At 44.3% G+C, this 25,341-nt stretch overlaps 2 protein-coding genes across 4 annotated transcripts in view; one reads left to right on the top strand and one right to left on the bottom strand.

Moving 5' to 3' along the window:
* The window catches only part of MCPH1 (microcephalin 1), a 227,715-nt gene that overhangs the window by 84,126 nt on the left and 118,248 nt on the right, over positions 1 to 25,341 (bottom strand). The gene's annotated exons all lie outside the window — the stretch shown is intronic.
* Positions 1 to 25,341, top strand: part of ANGPT2 (angiopoietin 2) — a 56,160-nt gene that overhangs the window by 11,378 nt on the left and 19,441 nt on the right. Inside the window, exons 2-3 of the mRNA XM_052661249.1 lie at positions 19,590 to 19,745; positions 23,076 to 23,197. Coding sequence (XP_052517209.1) covers positions 19,590 to 19,745; positions 23,076 to 23,197 — 278 coding nt within the window. The remainder of the gene's footprint in view (positions 1 to 19,589; positions 19,746 to 23,075; positions 23,198 to 25,341) is intronic.

Raw genomic sequence — 25,341 nt, 5'->3', positions numbered from 1 at the left:
TAACTACTATCTAGTCTTTGGAATCTTGAAAAATTATTATATACAAATGTAGCTTATAATTTCTCTAAGCTAAGTGATCTTCTTAATGGGAAATGCTGGTACAAAAATGCTGCTGGAGAGAAGATATTTTGCTGAGTAACATAAAATAATCAAATTCCAACCACAAGCCAATTATCTATGTTTAACATTTGGTTTTTTGTGTATGAAATTCCTTATTATTTTTAGCTACTAAGGAATAGGTTCTTAAATTTCCTAAAATAAACTTACCCAGTCTTAATTCAATAAAGTATTAGCAACAGGAATTCCTAACCTGAACTGGCTGTAACTTAACTGCAACAGTGAAATGCTCTTAAAAGTAGTGATGGTTGGGATAATTATGTAACAAATTAAAGAATCAAAGTTAATCAGAACAACATCCCCTCAAAAAACAAGTGTTTATTTTGTGATGTAATTAATTCTCCATATTTTCAAGCACGGCTCCATCTTGGCTTATGACAAGCATGATAAACCTCTATGTCCTTTCCCTCTAATGGGACAATGTTTATTTAACATGTATTATTTATTCACTGCTGCCTGACTAGGCTGCCCTATGCCACCTAGGTTTCCCTTCTTCACCTGAAATACCACTACCATTAAAAGAAATGGTCCTTGGACGAGGAGGGAAAAAGGATAAAAATATCTGGTGAATAAACAACTCTCTACTTAATATGGACCCTTTCTCTATCCATTTCAGTTTAAAGTGATTCAAAATCCTAAAGGGAGAACACAGACCCACCACTTCCTCACCTCTTCCCCAACAAGGGGGCTTTCAACCTCATTTTGAGGCCAGCATACTTAGCTGGTTTGCTTTAAAAGTCTACAGAGTTCTTGCAGAAAGGATATTGTTCATTTGACAGCAGTCACGAGAGGCAGACCCAGAGACAGGCTCTCCCCGCTTCGTTGCTGTGCGGTTGTAAGTAACGGGGCAGATGCAGGCTGCTCCTGCCCAGCAAGACAGCCCCTGGCGTTCACCAGGTGCAAACGGCTCATGACATCTGCGCGTTTACTCTCGGGATAGCCTAATGCAGGGAGCTGTTCTGTTCTTCCCTTTTTTCAAGAAACTCTAGCTCAGAGTGGTACCAGATGGCACTGCTAGGACAGTTTCTTTATTTCCAAGCTTCTTATAAAACACATCTTTTTGAGTGAACCAGGAGAGCTACCTGACTTCATGGTGGTCCCCTGACACCTGCTACTCTGATGCCACAGACAGTGGTCATGCCCCAAGCACATTCAGCACCAGCAGTAAGAACAAGTGTGGGATCCAGTGAGAAGACGTTGACCCCGGGGAAGGCTGAGAAGTGTGAGCATGCAGAGAGATGAGGATGCCGAGCAGGGATTCACACCAAGGTCTCCCCTGTTTCTGGTCCTGCTTCCTCACAGCCTCCCTTTCTCACTCTGAGGACTGGAACCTAGGCAGAGCAACAGAACAGTCAAGCCTGGATGATTTAAGCTTCCATATGCCGGTGACGCTGCATGAGTGTATAAACAGCAGCTGCCATCCGTTGGCATCACAAGACACACATGCGTCTAACAGCAAGATGGCAGCTGCATCATCTGCAGACAGCAGCACACACTTGGCTCTGTTTGCAGACACAGGGAGGGACTCATGAATAAGCAAGTGAAGGTGGTAAAACTGAAATGTGACCCTCCCCAAGACAGCCCTGTAGGAGTAAGGGGCGGGCAGAGTAAGAAGCTGTAAAGAGCAGGAACTCAGTCCATTCACGCCCACTGCTCCCCCAAATGCAAGACGAGATCAGGGAAGCCTGTGCTTTTCATTTATTCAGATGCTGGCTTAGGCATGCCTCTGACTCTGAGCTGTCTTGGTTTTATGGAGTCCAGCACTTTTTTTTTAGGTGTAACTTAGAGTAGGATGAACAAGTCTGAAGCGAGGGTGTAACTTGATGGCAACATATACACATAGCTGTGTGGGGACACAGCAGGCAGTAGTTTCTCCAGTGGTCATGTGTGGGTGTGAGGGTTGGACCGTAAAGAAAGCTGAGCACCGAAGAAAAGAAATCAAGCCTGAATATTCATGGGAAGGACTGAGGTTGAAGCTGAAGCTCCAATACTTTGGCCACCTGATGTGAAGAACTGACTCGCTGGAAAAGACCCTGGTGGTAGGAAAGACTGAGGGCAGGAAGAAAAGGGGACGACAGAGGATGAGATGGCTGGATGGCATCATCCACTCAATGGACATGGGTTTGAGCACACTTCAAGAGACAGTGAAGGACAAGGAAGCCTGGTAATGAATGCTGCAGTCCACGGGGTCGCAAAGAGTCGGACACGACTGAGCAACGGAGCAATAACAATAAAAGGAGACGGGAGCGGGAAAGGACGAGATGGCTGGATGGCATCATCAACTCAATGGACATGAGTTTGAGCAAACTGCAGGAGATGGTGAAGGACAAGGAAGCCTGGCTGCAGTCACGGGGTTACAAAGAGTCGGGCATGACTTAGTGCCTGAACAACAAGAAAAGCTGTGTAATGACCGCCAGGTGGTGCCCTCCTACCCCTCCCACTTGGCGTCCCCCCGGCCCCCATCTCCAGGCTGGCCTCCATTCTGCCTTTTGCCACTATAGGTTAATTGTACTTTTGCTAAGTTTTGGACCTCACATAGTTGGAATACAGTAATATTCTTTGTTGGTCCTTTTTTTAATTTCTGTGATTTGTTCATGTTTTTGAGTGTATTAAAATTTGCCCTCTTCCATCACTGGGCAGTGTTCCACTGTATGAGCATGACGCAAGTTATGTGCCTGCTGCACTACTGTAGGTGGGCACCTGTCTTCCTCATGGATGGCAACACCTAACTGGACAAACCCACGAATTGTGTACTGTATTGCCTTTCTTGTATCTTTGGAATCTACACAGTTGGACTGACTCAAAGCTTCCTTGAATGATTTTCAGGACTAATTTACTGTCTAATAGAACCTGCTCTAAGAAAATACATTGCAGAGTGGTCTTGGTGGTGTTCCTGAGGTGCCCAGGAAGGACTTCTGAGGAATACTTTGAGGGCTGGTCAAACATAATATATATTACACTGAGGTTTCAATGGGAGGCTAACATGGAGATAATGAAATAACTACAACAGACAACTAGGAAAGAAGGAGCTCTGTAAACATTCAATGGAAGAGAAAACCTGGGTATAAAACACAGGTCTGCCTGGCGTGACTCACCACCTCTTCTGCCTGTACCTTCACCTCTCCCCTGACAACACCTTTTTCAGCACCAGAGAGGGACAGTTCTAAACAAAACACTTTCCAGGTTGGTACTTCTGGGAGAACCAGGATTTTTCCTTTCCAAATCTCTCTAGGTGGTACATGCGTGCTAAGTCGCCTCAGTTGCGTCTGACTCTGTGCGACCCTGTGAGTTGCAGCCCATTAGGTTCCTCTGTCCATGGGATTCTCCAGGCAAGAGTACTGGAGTGGGTTGCCGTGCTCTCCTCCAGGGGATCTTCCTGATCCAGAGACTGAACCCACATCTCTTACGTCTACCTGCACTGGCAGGGGGGTTCTTTACCACTAGCACCACCTGGGAAACCCTTTCTAGATGGTTCAGTTCAGTTCAGTCGCTCAGTCGTGTCCGACTCTTTGCGACCCCATGAATCGCAGCACGCCAGGCCTCCCTGTCCATCACCAACTCCCGGAGTTCACTCAGACTCACGTCCATCAAGTCAGTGATGCCATCCAGCCATCTCATCCTCGGTCATCCCCTTCTCCTCCTGCCCCCAATTCCTCCCAGCATCAGAGTCTTTTCCAATGAGTCAGCTCTTCGCATATATGATACAGTCATCATTGTGGAAATCCATTTGTTATACTTTCTGCACCCTGGCGCCTATCAGCTCCTCTCTGGGTAAGGGTGGGCTGATTTTGCTTTTTGAGGAGTTATGGGGACCATGGAGACCACAGCAATGGGGCCATCAAATGCCCAGAGCTGCTTCCCTGAGTTGGCCAGAGAGGAGCGAGTGGCCGTGGGGAGAAGGATTGAGATGAGGGTTCATGCCCTCGTGCTGAGTTGACCACTGTCATTTCCAGGATGTCTCCAAGGCTAGCATGGACTTTCCCCACAAAGCCAATCACACTCCAGAAGACCAATGGTTTAGAGGTTCAGGAACAATTAAAAGAGGTCTGCACATACCACCTGAGTGCTGGGATGCAGGATAGGCAATTTCAAAAAAATCTTCACTTAAGTTCTAACTTTGGCGCCCATAAGCCAAAGTGCTCCTACAGTCTCTCCAGGAGAAGGCCAAGATTCCAGCAGAAGTAACTCATAATTTGATTCCCAAAGAACAGCCAAAACTCCAATGTAGGTCCTTTTGCTGAGGGGACTCAACAAAGATGCTAAGCCACAAAGTTTAAGCTGGCATGTGGACCATGTTAATTTGAAACCAGATTTCTACAACTGAGGGAAGCCTTTAAGAATTCACCACCACTGATAAAATTAAACCAGCTGGTGGGAGTCAAGACCAAATCACAGCAGTGACCACAAGGATTTTTGGTTAAAAAATGGGGATAAGATGACTCATAATTTGATTGAAACAAACAAATGAACTCTAACAATAGGAAAATTTCTGCTGCTGTTCCCTTCTTCCTGGGTGAACCCTCTGCACTCATCCCCACTTTCTGTGTGAGCCCTTGTCCCTCATCCCCACTTCCTACACTCTCCACCTCATTCCTACTTCCTAGTTCCCCTCCGCCCCTTATTCTCACTTCCCATTTGCCCCTCACCCCTCATTCCACTTCCTGTGTGAGCCCTCACCCTTGAGCCTCATTTCCTGTGTGAATTCTCACCCTCTCATTCCCACTTGCCCCTTACTCCTCGTCCCTACTTCCTGTTTGAGCCCTCAGCCCTCATCCCCACTTTCTGAGCCCTCAGCCCTCATCCCCACTTCCTGTTTGAGCCCTCAGCCCTCATCCCCACTTCCTGTCTGAGCCCTCAGCCCTCATCCCCACTTCCTGTCTGAGCCCTCAGCCCTCATTCCCACTTCCTGCCTGAGTCCTCCTGTCTCACCCCCACCACTTGTGTAAGCCCTCACCCCTCATTCACACTTGTTTGCCTCTTTACACCCTGTCCCCACTTGCTTCTTGTTCCCACTGATTAGTCAACGAGAAGTGGATCTTAACGGACTTGTGTGAATGAGTGTCATGAGGCTCTGGAAAAGACAAGGCACGTTGTCATATACTATTCCTCCCAAAGCACTGGCTCATACAAATATCCAACCATGAAGCAGAGTGAGTCAGCCATTCTATGGTGGCCCAAAGTGATGCTGTGGACCCTTATCTCATTGATAGAGAAATATCTCTTGAAATTATTATTTTTTTCTTTCAAGTTGTGAGTAAAAATTCAAGCATGCAGAAGAAAAAGTCGATTCTGAATGACATGCTTTTTATAACTCGTGGCAGTGGAGAGAAAGGGGATAGGAATTTTCCACTAGCTTCCATTGGAATAGACACACATGCAAAGTCATAGGGTTAGGGAGAGGGGGCAGACCTACAGAACTGAAACTAATTATGGGAAAATGATTCAAGTCCCTTGTACTTTTACCACAAGCATTTGAAGAATCACACTGAAAATTTATTTCCCAAATTGCTCTGGTGTTCAAGTAAATTTGGCGTCTCTGTATGCTATAAAACTCGTTCAACTTTGAACAAGTGAGGATGGCAAGCATGCGAACTATAAATTACATGCAGAAATGAACCACAGTACTTTTGTGAAACTGGCACAGAGTCTGTACTTCCACTGCACCAGCAAAAACAGATCAGCCCGAGGCAGCTGAGCTGCACCACAGAACACACTCGTGCTGTGCTAAGAACGTTTCTCCTCAAGCGCTCTCCGCTTGTAAAAGTCGTTCGCCTGAAGGGACACCATGCCCAACACGACTTTGCAAGAAGCGTGGCTGTTTTTCCTAATGGTTTTTAAAGTTGGGAAGATATTCAACTATACTTCTTAATGAAGATCTTACATGATACACTGGTTCTTTTACTGGTTTTCCAGTAAACATAATCAAATCATAGAGGTAGCGATTAAAGGTAATATCTGGATTGGGGGAAGGGAAGGAAGAGGGTGGATTGAACTTACCCCCTACCAAATGCAAGGTCCTATATAAGATGTTCTAAAACTCAAGTGACCCCAATTATTTATGGAATATGTCTGGTTAGCACTGCCCATCTTCTCAAACTGTGGAATCAGACTGGACACCATCACCCCCATTTCAAGTTCCATGCTGATTTTTGTACAGTACTTGCTTTTTAGCAATAGCAACCACCAAAATTCCAGCTTTACTGAATGGTACAATCTAATAGTGTTGAAACCGAGCTCCTTTGAGCTACTATTTCTTCCAGTAACCGACAGATGTTAAATATTGTGGGATTGCCCTTGAATATGTAAACTATCTCCAGAGTTTTAGGAGTTTGTTGCAGGTACCCAGGGTGGCTTGGTACACAGTCTGGGAACCCTGATTCATTTGTCCCATTTAATTTTCAGACTAACATAGCACAAAGGGCACTTATTACCAGTGATAAATCTGAGGTTAAACAAATTGACCTGATGGCTAGTGTGCAGCTGAGCTAGGATTCACACCCAGGTATGTCTGAGTCCCCAAACCTGATCTATAAGGATGACCCACAAATGGCTTCAACAATCACACATATAACTTGTTTCCAACCTGAATCCAACAATAACTAAAATACTTTATTCCAGGTTTTATAATGCTGCTCAAAAGCCAGAGCCACTGGAATTGGAATACCTCAAAATATGATTAAATTCAATAGATCAGTTCATTTATTTTACTTTCTCAAAGCAATTTTGTATTCTCGTCAATGGATAGCACAGCTAGTCAAAGGATAAATCATTTTCTTGCTACACTTGATGCACTGAACTCCATCAAAATGCAACCCATGACTCAGACATTTATTTATTTATTATATATTTTTAGACTAATGGGAACTGCATGAATTCTTTCTTGGTCTTCCAAGAGCAAATGCCTTTTATGCTTGATCCGGAAAGAATCAAGTTTCAGAATGTTAAATTACTAATTTACCTAACTGAATGCTTTTAACCCTCTATCTACAGCTCTCTGCAGACAGTCACTTTAAAACCACTTTTCCCAAGTTCATTTCGTTAAGTGGTCTAACCGGATGAAAGCTGCAGGCAGAGGTAAATAAAATCACTCATAGTATCGAGGGCCATAATGTCATGGTAAAATTCATCAAACATTTTGTTTTTAATATCTTTCCTTTAAAAATGTTTTCATTCAGGTCTAAAACACAGGAAGTGTATAAAATGTACTAAGCTTAAATTCACAGCTTCACGAATCCTTAAAATATGAATTTACTTGTGTAACTAGCACAGGGATCAAGATATAAAGCATTCCCCACACCCAGAAGGGTCCCTCATGCTCCTTCCTCATTGATAACACCTCCTACTCTCTCCTAAACACTTGCCCCCCAGAAGTCATTATTTTGAGTTTTGTCACCATCAGTAGTTTGGTCTGTTTTAAAACTTGATATAAATCAGATCATATAGTAAGTACTCTTCTGCGTGGATTTCTTTTGCTTCACAGACTGCTTGTGACTGCATTTAATTTTACCAGCAATCTGGTAAGTTATTTAAAAAAAAAACTGAGTTGTAGTGGACTAATACATCAAACAAGTCCCAAGGAACCATATTTATAAGTCAAAATAATAATTCTGTTGCGGACAGGAAGCAGCAAAAAGTGCTCATCAAGGAATGTCATTTAGCAGTTTCAATTTGGTATCTTATACTTGGTCACAAAACATTTCAAATTCTCATGATTTGAGAAGTTATATAGCCAGTCAGTTTATGACACCCTAAGGGTGTCTTTATTTAAACGGATTCCTTCTTTAAGTGAAATTTCATTCCACAATTTCTTTAGAATATAAGTACTTAATCATGTAGAAATATTGTGCATTTAAAACTTCATTTGAAGCAATAACATTCTCATTTTATGGCCAAATTTTGCATCTCTATTATTACTTGAGCATTGGAGGGAAAGTAGTGAAAGAATGACATGCTCCTGAAACAAAGGATTGAAATAAACTCCCCTCTAAAAATGAGTCAGAAACAACAGCATTCCTAGAACTGGTATTGTTTAGAGAGATGTTTGATACAACATGTATTTTGTAGCAAGACACACTCTTATTTTGGGTCTGGAGGCCGTGGAAGACATAATTAGAAGCTCACTGATTTGTCCAAGGTCATAATCACTATCTGCAGTTCTTGGTGGAGTTTCTTTCCTTGGGGAAGACTGCAGCTGTCCACAGTCCTGAGGGTCTGGGAGCCGCAGTCAGAAGGGGGATGTGTGTCAAGTCTCCCTGTGGCCTCTCGAAGTGAACCGCAGTGCCAGCAGCGTTAGCAGACATTTCAGTGGTTAACAGTACATACTTTGGCAAATACTTGATACATTTCTTATCAAATTTCAGAGCAAGAAATGAATTATAATTAGTAAATAAAAAACAACAACATACTATTCTATTTGCCCCCTAGCCTGGGCACTGAATATTGTTCTGCTTTTGTTGCACTGCTTTTGATTAAGAAAAAAAAATTTTTTTTAATGTTGATCAGGTTTAAAATAAGTTGTTAAAATGCTTTAAAAATTCATTACTGCTTTAGAGATTAATCTGAAAAACAAAGCCTAATTAAACAAATAATTTGTATTTCTAGTGTGAGTTTTAAAAAAGAATTGCTTACCTGTAGGTTGCTTCGCTTCTGCAAAGCACAGGCAAGTAAGTATGTGATTTCCTAAAGTATGTGCACACAGGCCACTGAATTATGTAAATAAATATAAAAATATGAAAGCTTTTATAGCTTTTAACCCTTGAGAGGACTTAACCAGAGGTCAACTTAGAGATAATCTAATCTATTAGAAGAGGCAAACTTTTCCTCCTTAATGGTCCAGAAAAGCAAGAGCTTTGGCTGCTATAAAATCATAAAATTCAGGAAGCTGCAGCTATAACTTTATGAACATTAAGAGCAAAGTGAAGGGAACATAGTTGTTTAAATATTTCCCAGCTTCGTTACTGCAGCAACTGTGAGCAGAGCATGACGCTGAAAGACAGCCATCAGCTCCTCCCCGCCACAGACAAGGCACTGTCACACACACTCCGCTCAGAGAGGCGTCAATCAGTGGAGATGGTATGCAAATAAATGTATGTTGAATCTATTTATTCAAATCCATTGTAAAGTAGATAGAATGGTGTTTGGGCAAGAGAATACGAACGGTTCAGAAGAGAGCTATCATGTGTACCAAGAAAACACAGTTAAGAACACGTTCCTGCTGATGGTGGGTCAGTAGTACATCTCATATACAAGGGAGGGAATACTTGATCGCTAAGCTTTCATGCAAATTAATCCAGTGTATTTTGGGCACGTTCCAAAACTGTCCTGGAACTCTCTCTGTTGGAATTCCCTCCACCTTTTGGTTTGCTAGCAGAGGAGACAAAGCAGCAGAAAGGCTTGGCCGGGGTCTGTGGGGTCTGTTCTGGTGCGCGGCTCTCAGCGGGGTGTGCGGGGCCGGGTTCTAAGATTCTCAAGCATTCCCATCTGCATTCCCCCCACCTCCTTCTTTTAAAGAAACAACACAAGCTTCCTGCCTTCCTTATAAAGAGCTAGTTTGTCTTGAAGGTATCTTCTAGACAAAAATCATTTAAATTCCTTTAGACTTTCCCCTTTCATAGCCGTCTAGCATAGTAATTATGGCGGTGCGCATTTATTTCATGTTAAAAAACAAAAGCCTGCTGCAAAGATGATCTCTCTAGAAAGCTACCCAGGAGTTTTGCAAACCCACATGATACAGAAAGAGCAGAAAGTAAACAGATAAGACACAAATAACATTCGCAATCTGAATACTTCCTCCCAGAAGTGAAAAGTAATACTGCTAACGGCTTAGTACCAAAGTTTTCAGGGGTGGACAGGTACACCAGTGCAGTGATAGGAGTCTCAGAATGGGCACTGGGTCTCCAGGGATTTTTCACTCCAATACCAGCTAGCACTGGGATGCAGGTTCTAGAATCCTCACTCATATTCTGGCGAGTTCAACAACGTCCCTGATTTCCAAAGTCTTCCTCCCCATACGGCGTCTAAAGGTCTGTCACCCACAGACAGGTGACAATGGGTGGATATATCTGCATCTACATTCATCTCCACATGTGAGGATGTGTTTATATTAAAAAATATACATGTTCATGAATATATATATAATGTTTCAAAGGTTCTGCCTGCCATAGAAAGACACTGAAATACTGACTCACTTCACTTTTTTCTTGGTGCATCATAATTTTCAAAGGCAAGAGTGTTTTAGAATCATTGAAAAACAAATCGCTAGTATGTGTGTGCTCGGTCAGTCAGTCGCGTGTAACTCTTTGGGACCCCATGTACTGAAGCACTCCAGGAGTCCCCATCTTTCAATATCTCCCGGAGTTTGCGCAAACTCATGTCCATTGAGTTAATGAGGTCATCCAACCGTCTCATCCTCTGTCATCCCCTTCTTCCCCTGCTCTCAATCTTTCCTAGCATCTCCTAGCATCAGGGTCTTTTCCAATGAGTCGGCTCTTCCCACTGGTGACCAAAGTTATTGGAGCTTCAGCATCAGTCCTTCCAATGAGTGTTCAGGGTTGATTTTCTTTAGGATTAACTGATTTGATCTCCTTGCAGTCCAAGGGATTCTCAAGAGTCTTCTCCAACACCACAGTTTCAAAACATCAATTCTTCAGTGCTCAGCTTTCTTTATGGTCCAACTCTCACGTCTGTTCGTGACTACTGGAAAAACCATAGCTTTCACTAGACAGACCTCTGTCAGCAAAGTGATGGCTCTGCTTTTTAATACACTGTCCAGGTGTTTTTCATAGCTCTTCTTTCAAGGAGTAAGAGTCAACTTCATGGCTGCCGCTGCCCCCACTGATTCTGGAGCCCAAGGAAATGACAGCTGTCACTGTTTCCACGTTCTCCCCTTCTATTTGCCATGAAGTGATGGGACCAGACACTATGATCTTAGTTTTGTGAATGTTGAATTTTAAGCCAACGAGACTCTCCTCTCTCATCCTCATCAAGTTCCTCTTCAGTTTCTGCCTTTAGAGTGGTATCTTCAAATCTCTTTCCCAGAGCTGAATTTCACTGAATTTCCCACTGTAATAATCAACAATTCCTTTTACAAAGGAGAGAATAGTTGTATGTTCTCTTTGCATCTCTGTAGGAAGCATCACTTGCATCTCCCAGGCTGAGAACAAAAGAGCCCAGGAACCAGAAACCAGACCAAAGCTGGCAGGAGTCAGCAGGCGTCTTGTGTGTGGTCGAGCACTTGCTGAGGTCAGAGCGAAGGTCCCTGACTGCTCGGGCCTGTCGGGCTCCCGCTCGATCTTCCGCACATGGTGATCGTGGCCTCGGTTTGGTCTCTGGCCCCAGCCTTTCTCTAACCTGTTAGCAACACTGCCCTTTTCGAAGGGCTGCTTCCACGACAGCTGTTTCCTCCGCAGCACCACCAAGCCACAGAAGTCAGGGCTGCAAGCCCACAATCCCACACGACCTGGGCCTCGAGCCCCTCACCTGCGTCATAGGGTCCATAGGCCTTGGGGAGACACGTGAGTGCTCCTCCCGGGGTTTCTGCTCTGTGAATGAGGCCTGGAGGTGCCCCCACTACCAGGGACCACTCCGGAGGCCTCGGCTGGTTCTCTGGCCCCCCCTTGTCTAGGCAGTCCCCCAGGGAGCAGTCAGTGGGCATTAGTCCCACAGACCCAGCTTCCTGCTGGACCTCCAGCGCATCCTCGGGGCCCCTGCAGTGCAACCTGCAGCAGGATGGGAGTGCTTAATCCAGGCGGAAAGGTCTGAAATTCATTTCCTGGGGCCCCTCAGAAGAGCCCAGGGGCTTCTCACCAGGGGCCGCTGTGGTGTTCGAGGGAGTCCACGAGTGTGAACCAGCTTACTCTGTCTGGCTTCCCTGGCCTGTACCCCCAGATGGGTCCCTGAGGCCTCCTCCTAAGAGAACTACCTGCTGGTGTGCTTGTCTCAGGCTCTGGTTTGGGGAAACTCAAGCCAAGGTAGCTTGAGAATCAAAGCTCATTAAAGAAATATATGCATAGGTGTATGTGTGTATGTAAGAAAGCATTCTGTAGCTGTGACTGCTGTGACTATTCTTGCTGTTTATGAGTGTACATATGACCTTACAGGATCTGCTACATATTATTTGCTCCATGACCGACAAGTATCTGCAAGGTGCTGTGAGCCAGGGCTCTGGCAGATATTTGGGTAAATATGTATGTACCTTCAAAGTCCTCTTAAAGCTGCATCTTCTGTAAAACGTGACCCCTTTTCCCATATGAAATGTCCCAACGAATTTATGCTGTTATACCAACCTCGTTATGCTTGCATATATTTAAAAAAGGGATGCTACTGATGAAAAACTGCCTTTCTGTTGGTAGGAAATGACTGGAATATTTGGAAGGGAAAAATACATTTTCTCTTTAGAATTTGGACTGATGGTAAGGGTAACACAAAAGAGGCAAAGAGACAGTATATCTAAGCTAAACAATGAAAAGGAACACAAAGTGACACCCGCAATAAAAGCAAAGACATAGGAACCCAGATACCCTGGGGCACTCAGATGATTACAACTTTATCTGTCCCAGGAGGAGGGGACAAGCTGTGAACCTCAGTTCAGCAGCAACTGGTGCCCGTGGCTCTGCTCCTTACTGTGTCTTGCAGTTTACAGGCAGCACCAAGCACACGTTTAGTCTCTTTATACTAGTAAAAATAGGAACAGGGTTATCTAAAAACATAGGATCAGCAGAATGTCACTCATAAATGACAAACAGAAAAAAGTGGAAAAGGCCAGAACAAATGAGTTATAGGTAGGAAGTGCTCGAATGATCCTCCGTGGCGTGGGTCCACGTGGTTATTTTGGTGGCTGCAAGCAGGTTTGTTTATCCACTGCCCAGAAGGCCTGTGCTGCAGGGCCCCGCCGCCCTGACGTCCAGTCTGCTGGAACTGGAGGAGGGCAGAGAGGGAGACTTCTGGAGCTGACGGAAGGCAAGTGGCTTTGATGTGGGCTCTTCTGGGAGACATGGATTCAAGTGTGGCATTGATATGAAGAGGACTCGAAAAGACTCACGGGGCATTTGAACATTGTCTCCGAAGGGTGGGGCTGCTCCTTCACCCCCAGTTCCCTGCAAGGTTTGAGGCGACAAAGGTTTGCCTAAGACCCATATCCCCCAGCCTCTCCCTTTTAACCTCTGCTGAGGACACAACTGCTTGGCCAGTAAGATCTCCAGATCTTACGAAGCAAAATAAAACAAGCCTTATAAGTGGGGAGAGGAAAGCCCAGCTTTGCCACTTCTCTGTCTGAAGACCTTGAAAGATGTTTTGGTTTCCTCATGACAGGGAACCAAGAACATTAGGTCAGAAGCCTTCCAAACAGAATACCCCTGGATTTAACACTCTTGCATTTAAGTTTTCAAACTAATTATAGGAGTAAATGTTCTGCTCGTTGTCACTAGGGCATATGGCTGGAGAGTGATTACAGGATTTCTGTATCCCAAGCAAACAAGAATGCAGACCTGTAGTGTGAGGAGATTTAAACAGCAACGAGACAGAAATGAAATGTTTTCAACATCGAATCACAGCATGCAAGCATGTGGGGCTCTTTGGGAGAGCGTGCAGTGGTGTAGGGGCTGACTGCAGGAAGGGGAAGGCCTTCTGCAAAGATGACACAGGTCGGAGGGATGAAGGGGGTGAGCGGGTAAAGCAGCCTCCGTGTCTGGTGCCTCTACGAGGCAGGTGTGTGCAGGGAGTGAGGCGTGGAGATTAAGGAGCCCAGGTCAGGAAGGGTGTGTGCTGCACATCAGCTCAGAGGCCCAGGTGCCGCGGAGTGCAGGAGCTGCGGGGGGAAGGAGCCTGCAGTAAGCGCTGACTCTCAGGTTGTGGGGCCAGAATCAGGGGCTGCACGGCAATCTAGAAGACAGAGGAGGGCACACCTTGGGTGGGAAGAAGGGATCAAGTCAGAGGGATTACCAAGGGAGGAAGAGCATCCTTTTGGATGGGAAAGAGAGAACAGCTAAAGTATCTTGTTTCTAAATTGAAGTACTACAGAATAAAATGTTTCCAAGAAAACCTCAAGTTGTTTGTTAATTGCCTAGGGAGATTAGGTCGTCCAGATGGGCAAAACCTAATGAACTAAAGGGCGTCATCAGGACACGGAGCTCTGTTTAAATAGAAGTGATCAGACGTCCCTTGTGGCTCAGTGGGAAAGAACCTACCTGCCAATGCAGGTGATGTGGGTTCAACCCCAGGTCCAGGAAGATCGCATGCGCCACGGAGCAACTAAGGCCCCGTGCCACAGCCACGGATCCCATACGCCAGCTACTGATCCCACGCACCACAGAGCAACTAAGGCCTGCGCCACAGCCACGGATCCCATATGCCAGCTACTGATCCCACACACCACGGAGCAACTAAGGCCTGCGCCACAGCCACGGCTCCCACGTGCCAGTTACTGATCCCATGCACCACAGAGCAACTAAGGCCTGCGCCACAGCCATGGATCCCACGCATCACAGCTACTCATCCCATGCGCCACAGCCACGGATCCCACACGCCACAGCCACAGCTCCCAGGCGCCAGTTACTGATCCCATCAAGCACGGAGCAACTAAGGCCTGCGTCACAGCCACGGATCCCACACGCCACAGCCACAGCTCCCACGCGCCAGTTACTGATCCCATGCAGCACGGAGCAACTAAGGCCTGCGCCACAGCCACGGATCCCACGCGCCACAGCTACTGATCCCACGCGCCAGTTACTGATCCCATGCAGCACGGAGCAACTAAGGCCTGTGCCACAGCCACGGATCCCATGCACCACAGCCACTGATCCCATGCGCCAGTTACTGATCCCATGCACCACAGAGCAACTAAGGCCCTGCGCCACAGCCACTGATCCCATGTGCCAAGGAGCAACTAAGGCCTGCGCCACAGCCACGGATCCCACACGCCACAGCCACTGATCCCACGCACCAGTTACTGATCCCACGTGCCACGGAGCAACTAAGGCCTGCGCCACAGCCACTGATCCCACGCACCAGTTACTGATCCCATGCGCCAGTTACTGATCCCACGCACCACGGAGCAATTAAGGCCCTGCGCCACAGCCACTGATCCCACGCGCCAGTTATTGATCCCATGCGCCAGTTACTGATCCCACGCACCACAGCCACGGATCCCGCGCGCCACAGCCACTGAAGCCTGTGCCCCTAGAGCCTGCGCTCCACAACAGAGAAGCCACCACAATGTGAAGCCCTCGCACCACCACTTGAGAGTTGTTCCCGCTTGCCACAACTAGAGAAAGCCTGCACAAAGCAAAGGAGACCCAGTGCAGCCAAAAGTAGATAAATTAAAAAAACAGTAGTGATGAGCAACATCAAAATCTCAAAGTTAGGGACGGGCTTTGTACACTATCCATGCATTCTTTTCCCCAGCCAATTTCAAGATTACTTTCCTTTTGGTGCAAAAAAAATGATAATCTTGGTGAAAAGGAAGACAGCCAGGAAAACATTTTGGTGTGCAATCAATCTGCCAGAGTTGCTTCAAAAATGGGCTTACTTTTCCTGTCAAATCTGATCTTTCCAAATGTTGGGGGAGCAATGAAAAACCTCTGGACATATTTCACATTAAAACAATACATATATGTCTATGTTTTGCTAAAATATTTTCCTCTGGCTGCTTGAATTTCAATGTGTTGCCAACGTTTAAAAGATGTTGTTTGGAGTGCAACTCTTTTACAAATAAAAAATAATATCAAGCAAAAAATCTACACAGCTTATAATCACAGCAATAGCCTTACAATGCTAATTCAGGTGTGGGTAATCCATATGAATCCAAAGGAAAGAGAAACAGCTCAAGGACCCATACTTGGAAGCGTGTTTGGACCACCGATTAAAACGAGGACATGATGAATGTCCACGCAGTCCTTTCTAGCTTGTAATGGGAACCTTTCCGAGGCGCTTGGACCCACAGATCAGAACTGCTGCCTAATAATGTTCAGACATGAGGGCAACGTCAAACATCCCTGCAAAATATGAGTGCGTGAAGCCACCCATGTGAAGCGAGAAAGAACCCTGCCCCTCCCTCGGGAGGCTCGAGTGTCTTGAAACTGTTTTGGTAACAGCAGCTGAGGGCACACAGCGAGAGCGGGAAACGCTGCGGGCTGCCAACGGGGGGAGAGATCTCACTTGCCCCATGTTCTTTCTCGTACGAAGACTTCCTTATATTAAGAGTGCAATTTCACTGCGCCGATTTCAGTTATTTCTGGGCTAAAGTTGAAGGCAATTAAACAGAGGGGATACTAAACAGAAAGATGTATTGGGGCAATAAACTAGAAAATAACTAATCCATCAACATCAAGAGATGGGAATTTTTAAAACACAGCTGTCGGCGTGGATCAACCAAACTGCTTCATTCCTAGATCTGGTCTTATGCTGATTTAGGGAAAGGCTTCATTAAATGGGAAATTTTCACACTGTATAATGAACATTCAGAGTCTTTCTCACTAAAAATTACTGCTAGTCTTCGGAGTGAAAAAGATTCTTTTGTCATGATGCTCCCAGGAGATAGAAATCATCAGTGGTCATCTTCACATCTAGGCTTTTCTGTGAGTAAAAATGACCCCTTCGGCTTCCTTAACTGCACGGTAGGTGGTCTCCCTCTCTTTTCTAAGGCCCTGAGAATCTTGGACATTGAAAGGCAGGCTCACATTAGTTTTGGAACATACCACTTTGGCTGTTAAAAGGCAGAAAGTGGGGTGTGGCCTCTGGGTTGAACTACCAGTCTGCCCCAGAGTCCAGAAGTGCCCATGTGAGTGAGAATGGTACCTGGGTCCGTGGAAAGAGGTGAGCACAGCAGCTGAGACGTGGGAGCAACCAATAAGCGTCAGCTAGGCTTTAGTTATTGGAGTTACTGTGGCTGTTACTGTTACTTTTGTTCTGGGGAGCAACTATATGCTTTTAAATTTTAAATTAAAAAAAGTTTTTTTACAATGTTGTGTTGGTTTCCTCCATACAACAGTGCAAATCAGTCACGATTATACCTGCATCTCGTCCCTCCACCCTGCCGTTCGACCCCTGCAGTCGTCACAGAGCCAGACTGGGCTCCCTGCCCTGTGCGGCAACTTCTCGGCAGCGACATTTCACACGTGACAGTGCATGTATGCCGACGCAACTTTCTCCATTCGTCCCACTCTCTCTCCCCCTGCGCCCACAAGTCCATTTCCTACATCTGCATCTCCACTCCTTCCCTACAAATAGGCTCACCAATAGCATTTTCCTAGATTCCACATGTACATGCATTAATATACTGTATTTATTTCTCTGACTTACTTTACTATGTACAATAGGCTCTGGGTTCATTCACCTCACTAGAACTGACTGACATTCTTTCTCTGTAGCGGCTGGGAAATATCCCGTTATATATATGTACAGCTGTCATGTTGCCCTTTTCTCTTATAACCTTAATTTCACTGTGTCAAGTGTGAAATCACAAAACTTGTTGAGAATCAAAAAAGAATCTAAGACTGAGTATTCCTGCTTTTCTCTTCTCTCACAGATTTCAGGTGGTTAGCAGTTGGGTCAGTATCATATAGACTTCTACTTTATACAGTTGCATATATTATACATATAAAAATGAATGATGTAGGTATACACTGTATATACTATCTCTATACAAACATGTATACAGATCTGCAATTTCCCCTCCAACATACACTGATATGTATGCTTTTACACGAGATGTGCACACCTCATACATAGACTTTGTCATCGTAGAAAAGCTGAAAAATAGTGACTTAAAAAGCATTTATATCCTATTGTTTTCAAGCTTACAGAAAGATATGGCCATAAAGTTAAGAAATTTTATTTTTAAAAATTTAGGTCTTTTATGTCTTTTGAAGTTCTTGAATCTAATTTTAAATTGCAACTTGACTTTCAAATACCGAGTTGTAAACAAGCCTCTCGTGTCTCTTGTTGACTGTAACCACGTTTGACTCGTTGGTTCTAGAGTCAGGGTGGGGGATGATCAAGGATCCATTTTCCCCTTCTAGTTATGTGATTTAGAATGACGGGAGATAGAACTGCTTCTATTTAGCTCTTAACTACAGAAACCAATGAGAAGATTAAGACTTCTTTCTACTAGTTTGTAAATTACTACTTCAGCATATGGACTTGAACCAAACTCCAGCTTGAGTGTATCTTTAATAGTTCCAAACTTCCCAGAATATGTCTTTCTAAATATTATCTTTGTTGGGTGTTAAGAGTAACTAAGACAACTTTTCTGGATGATTTACATAGCTTTAACTTTAACCTCAAAAATTCCATTATTCCCAGGGTAGTGGAGGAAGGGGGGGAATGAGAGGCAGGCAGAAAGGGCGGGGGAGGAGAAATTACAAACTTCTATCCATGAGTTATTTTAGATCATGTATTTAAATTGTAAAAGTTACAATTTTTAAAAGGCGGGGGAGAGAAAAAAGGCAAGAATAAATTAAGAAAGACTATAGACCTTTTGGCACAATGCCTTTAAAAATATAGCTTAATTAATCCTTGAAACGTTCCTCTTGACCAAACTGAAACCCTATTATATATATGAGGACTCTGTGGTTCTCCGAAAGCCGAGCAGCTTACCTAGAGTTCACAGAAAATGGAGGAACAGTTTGCACAAAGTTGTGCACAGACTCCTCACATGTACCTGGCTAGTCTGCATTTGTATTTAACTGTGCATTTTAACTGCCAAAGACATAGGCATCTAGACCATGGCAGTGAATGAGCTTCCCGATGCTCTTGCACACAAGCGAATGTTAAAATGAGCTGGCCCACCCACAGTCCACAGCAACTCAAGGCAGGAGAACCATCCTGACAGTCCCACGAGATGAACAGACGAGCATATGATTAAGTCTGCCTGATCGGGAAAATGACGAAACCGTGGAAAACCACAGGGAAAACCACAGAGAAACTTAACAGGTCTAATGTGTGATGAACGCATAAGAGGGAAGTTGGTGGGGAGAGTGGTCTTTATGGAGTGTGGCCCTGAGTTACCCAGAAAACCCAAAGGTGTGTCCTTCCTCGTGCTCTAGCTTAAGTGTCTTCTAAAGCCTGTATTTCAAGAAACCACAGTCTAGAACATGCTAGAAAGTGATGCTTCCTTATACCAAATTTTCATTTTCTGCATCACAGGAACGCAACACACTGAAATCCCGTGGCCCTACCTGCCCGATGGCTGGTCACCTGCCGCCTCTGAGCTGTGGTTTCACCACCGGGTGGACTTCTTGGGCTGCCTAAACAGTCTGTCTCCCACACATGCTGTTACTGAGCTGCTGGATTTTGAGTGAATATAAAATCATGCTGTTTTTTATTGCTAGTGATTAAAAAAAAAAGCAAGATTTCCCCATATCAGAGCAAGGTGCACGTCTTCCAAGAGATGTTTCAAAAGGCAGGGAAATGAAGTAGGAATACAATGTCTGATCGTTTGACCAATGACTGTCTTTCTGACACTTGCTCTTTTCTAGCTTGAGAATTACATCCAGGACAACATGAAGAAAGAGATGGTGGAGATACAACAGAATGCAGTGCAGAACCAGACCGCTGTGATGATAGAAATAGGGACCAACCTGCTCAATCAAACTGCAGAGCAGACCCGGAAGTTAACAGATGTTGAAGCCCAAGTAAGTAGGGAAACAGGGAACCCAGAGTGGCCCAGACTGACAAAAACTAGCACAAAATCGTTGCCTAATGACACGAGGGAGAAGCAGGGAAAGCTCCAGAAAAGCAGAAGAAAGGATGACTTGGTAAGCAGTTAAGAATTTGTGTCTAGATAGAAATTAAAACCAGGAAATATATATTTTTAATACTGACATTAAATTACGTTTATTCTACTGAGGACATTCAGACCAGTTTCACAGTATTCACTCTTGCTAAAAGATAAGTGCTCCATTGTCTTAGTGGTGCTTTTTGGACTCTAGATGAACTTCTCAGTTCTGAGCCCTTAACGTTTTCATGTACTTCAGGCATGAAGAGCAGAGGCAGAGTTCTTGACCCCATCTCTTGAGTTACGGTGAAACCTAAGTCTCGTAGAACTGTGAAAACAACCTGTGCTGTGAGTTTATGCAAGAGAAGGAAGCAAAGGGAAGAGTGAGCAGCAGCAGCAGAGGCTCAGAGAGGGCTTAGCTTTCAGCCCGAAGACCTGAGTCCCATGACTAACCCGATGAATGAATCGGAGCGAGGCACCAGCTTTCCGCAGGCCTCCGAGGTGGTGACTCTGAACTGGAGAGCTGGCCAGTTCTCCGTGAGCTTTAAGGTTCTATGAGCCATCAATTAATGGTAGGAAAGCAGAATATGAACTCTGAAAATATTAGAAGAATAACAGCAAAACAACAGACTGAAGTTCGTCTGGAGCCATGCTGGATGGCCCGCCACAGGTGACCCAATAGGGAGACTCCCGATGGGCAAACAGTGCTGTGGGGGGATCTATGGAGAAGCTCCAAGTTCAAGATTCACCACTGGTAAGACGGCCTGCTGGGTTCTAATCCTGACTTCTTTATAGGCTTCTGAGGAGTACCTTCCTACCATGAGTTATAAGTAATGCTAAAAAAAAAAAAAAAAAGTAGATTTAACTGACAACGTTTTCCATGACATATTATTCCTGTATAATTTTATGATTCATGTGCTCCTTAAGCTAAAGAACCAAGACATGCCCAGCATCAGCCAGGAGGCGATAAGGGAGAAGAGAAATCACGAGCCTTCCAATCGAGGCAGCCCATGTTGAGAAGGGCACTGGTGTTCTCCCATCGCTGCCCCGAGAACCGCTGGACAAGCAGAGAGACAGCAAGGGAGGGGCAGGAGAAGAAAAGATTCTTAGCTGAGTACAGAATAAGATGTTCTTTGCTTATCAAATATCTCCACAATATCAGAATAGTAAATACAGACATTTTATACAATGGATCACAAGGTACTCAAAATTCTTAAAGGTAAATTAAAATCTAACAAGTTAAGACACAAACATCTAGAAGTAAATGTATAAATATACCCATGGTCAACTATTCAAACAGATTAGTAATATTTGAGTCACACGCCCACCTTCTGAGAATACAACTGATGAACCATCAAGCCCTCCAGAAAACAGTCCTGGGGCCTCCCTGGTGGCGCAGTGGGTAAGAATCTGCCTGCCAATTTGGGGGCCGAGTTCAATCCCTGGTCAGGGAAGGTAAGGCTCCGCATGCCCACACGCTGCAGCCACCGGAGACAGAACGCCCACAGCCTGTGCTCCACCTGCAACAAGAAAAGCCACAGCAGGAAGAAGTCCACACAGGGCGACGAGGAGCCCCTCGTCTCAACCAGAGAAAGCCACGCACAGCCAAGAAGACCCGAATACAACGCTGCCTATGTTTCAGGTGAGAGTAAGAAAAAAGCATCAGATACAAAGCAATAATGGAAACCCTGGCCGTCCTCCGTAAGTTAGACTCACTAGCATTTAACGAGATTTTGTTGAGTCACATGATTTTTAAAAAAAATCTATTACAAAACTAGGTGGAAAACAGGAAAATAGGAAGATGGCTGGGAAGAAAACGGCCTGTACTATCTGACTAAACACAATAAGAGGCTGAGCCTAATCAAAGACATCGAGGGACCAAATTATGCATCAGTTTACTCAGGTATCTGGTGGGCAGTGACTGTGTGAAGCTGGTTAAATTCAAACATGAAAGGTTCTGATTGATTAGAAGATTCTTCGAGCCTGTCAGCGTGAGAGACTATTAAACCAGACTGTGAGGCCTGAGATCTTAGACACAATAGAAAACCACGAGACCTGGGTAATTTAGAGTCACCTGCAGCTGGAGGCCTTTGGAAAAGTGATGGGAAAACATGGCATTGGTCCTGGATCGGTCAGGACCCAGCGGTTGCCCCTCCCCTGCTGAACTCACTGAGCTCCCTTAGGAGCAAAATCTAAGACAAGTTTCCAGTTCCTTCTCTCAATAACCAGTGCACATTGTTGGGGCCCACAGAAGATGTAGGCCCTATCTATATTCGAGGTGTTAGTATCCAATCACACCTTGGGGCTGGCTGGGGTCTTTACTCATGCACAGAAGAGTCATCATGGCAGGAAGGCATCCAGCTTTGAAGACCAGGCTGTCCCTAAACCCGTGTGATGGGGCCATGCCAAGGCGTTCATGAATGACACAGACCCCAAGCAAACAATGCTGCTTTCAAGGACCCTCATTCCGGCCAACAATTCTGCCTGACACTTAGCACATGACGTCACATCCTGAGTAACCATGACACAGAGGACATGAGTCACCGCACTCTTCCTGCTAAAATGCAGCCAAAGGCGAAAGAATTCATTCTTGAAGTTGTCGGCACACAATGGAACAGCGATACTGCACATGGTGCGTGTCAGAAAGGCCCGCAGAGCGAGACCCAGCTCCTGCTCCATGCTGATGCTCTCGTTTCCTGAAGGGCTGACATGACTTTTAAAATAGGAAAAAGAGACATGGAAAAGGAAAGGGAGGGAGACTAAACAAGAGACTACAAATAAGGAAATGCCAGGCTAAAAGCGAGCTGTGCTCTTACAGAATGGAAGCAGGCAGCTCTCAACACTGCACCGACGCAGGGATGGGGGCGACAGCTGTCTCGAGCGAAGGAGATGCCTCTTTTCCTTTATCAACCATTTCTGATATATTAAATATGACCATTTTATGCTCCTGATTACTCCACTGTGTGGAATGACAAAACAGGGCAGAAGAAGAAAATGAACATTATATTATTTGACACCACTCTCCAGAACTATTGAATCCCTTCCAAAATAACGTGGCAAAAAAAAAAAAATGTTTAGCACACTTAAGCATTCCACCACAATGAACCTTTTCTGAAAATGAAAAATATGTCAAAATAAGATACTTGGGTAAATAAGTAATATTTTATTTATTTTTTCCTATAATTTAGATGACTTTGTATCTAATTTTAAAAAATACTAAGTAGGAATTTTATTTTGTTACATTTAGGTATTAAATCAGACAACAAGACTTGAACTTCAGCTTCTAGAACACTCCCTTTCTACAAACAAATTGGAAAAACAGATTTTGGATCAGACCAGTGAAATAAGCAAACTGCAAGATAAGAACAGGTAATAAAAATATAAAGAGAGGTGTAATCCAGAATCATACACTTTCTAGATATGAAAGCCTATTTCAAGTGATTATTAACTATAAATAAGCACGGCTTTCAAAATGCCGAATTTCCTACTGTACAGTGCAAGGATCAGGAGTTGACGGGCACGTAGGAAGAGGGTTTGGAGAAAAACACCAAAATGGTATCACCTTCTAAAATAGTCCTTGATTTTTTTTTTTTTTTTAACATTCTGGGCCTCTTAAAGATCCTCTTACATGAATCCTCCAAATTTTGCCTCAGGATTTTACATCAATCCACAGAAAACTACTACTGAGGCATTTTGAAATTAACAAGTTCTTTGCCTCTGAGAACTTAGTTTATTTCAACGGAAAACGGTCTACAGCAGGAAAACTACACCTTATTGTAAACCAACGCACATTTCATGATGCAATGTTTATTTTTAAAGCATATGCTAAAGTAAAAACAAAAGTTATTAAATACAGTTATGTTAATATCTAAATAAAATGTTAAAAGCTCTCAAAAAAACACTGATACAAAAACCAAGATTATGGGTGACCAGCGGGGACTGTTTTCATAGGCTTCCTCAGGTGGGGACGTAGGAGGGTAGTTCTGTTCACATTCCGGGTGTGTAACTCCTTGTCTCTAATCAGGACATGCATCTTCGACACGTAACAACACACTGTTACACAACTACGTAATTCTTCATTCACAGCCAAAAATGATGGCACTTACTGTCTCATGATCATTCTTTCCTTTTACTGAGAACTAAACTGAAACAATTCTGTCCCGTGGGTAACAGACCAAATCCACTGAAAGTTTTGAAAAGCATGTCGATTTTTTTTGGGTAAACTCTTAATTGGGTGAAAACTATTTTACAGTGTTGTACTGGTTTCTGCCATACAACGCCAGAAATCAGCCATATTTATACATGGATCACCTCCCTCCCCTCCTGCCAGCCCAGCCCTCTCGTCGTCCCAGGGCAGCGGCTGGGCTCCTGTGTTATGGCGCACAGCAGCTTCTCGCCAGCCACCGAGCTCACGTGTGACAGTGCACGCACACGTCAGTGCCGCTCTCTCCGTCCGCCCCACTCTCCCCTCTCCCCACTGTGCCCACACGCCCCTTCTCTATCGGAGTCTCCACTCCTTCACTGCAAATAGCTTCATCGACACCATCTTTTCTCGGTATTCCATAAATAAGCATTAATACATGATACTTTTCTCTTTCTGACTTACTTCACTCTCTAACAGGCTTGGGGTCACTCACCTCACTAAAACTGACTCAAATTCCGTTCTTTTTTGTCGCTGAATAGTATTTCATTGTATATATGTACCACTATCCATTCATCTGTACCAAGTAGATTTTTATTCTAAATATTTTAATGTTCCACATTTCTCTCTTATGAAAAGTAATACAGCCTTATTTAGTGTTCCCCTGAGTGGGACACTCTGGTGCGGGACGTGGTTCCCGCCTTAATTCCTGTGTTAGTATGTTATGGCGCTAAAACGATCACTTACATGTGTCAGTTATGTTACCCAGATAACAACTTTATAAATAGTTTTCAAATGGTATTCCCTTTTGTCTAGATAAGTATGCATCTAATTCTCAATTGAGATACACTGCTTAATATTTTCACTTATCACAATATGCAATTTTTTTTCAGCCTGAACTGCTATGAAACGCAATCAACAACTTTCACTACATTTTTTAATCATTCATGATTTGATAATTTGATAAAATTCTTTCGTATGTTAAAGCTTTACAATGTATAGAATAGTGACTCCAACCACACAGGAAGCTGCTGTGTTTTCTGATAATTCTTGCTTAAATGATCCTTCACATTCCTCCCTACACCCCTTAATCCTACAGTTTTCCCCGGGTTAACTGACATTTGACCAGTAGTGTGCTTTTCCAATAATTTCAATCCATTTTTCGTATGAGTTATTTTTACAATCTGATTCACCAGGGAAGCCCCTATTTATGAGTTATTTTCAAACATCACAACATTTTCTCCATAAAACCACTCTGCTGAACAAACATCTCTAACAAACTAAAATCCTACGTCACTTGCAACAGCAGAGCTCCACACCTGAATTGCAAATATCTAACTCAAACCTGGTGGCACAGGGGTAAAGAATCCGC

This window comes from Budorcas taxicolor, chromosome 24 (genome assembly GCF_023091745.1).
Source record: "Budorcas taxicolor isolate Tak-1 chromosome 24, Takin1.1, whole genome shotgun sequence".
NCBI lineage: Eukaryota > Metazoa > Chordata > Mammalia > Artiodactyla > Bovidae > Budorcas > Budorcas taxicolor.
The sequence above is the reverse complement of the archived record's forward strand: the minus strand, read 5'-3'. Positions and strand labels throughout refer to the sequence as shown.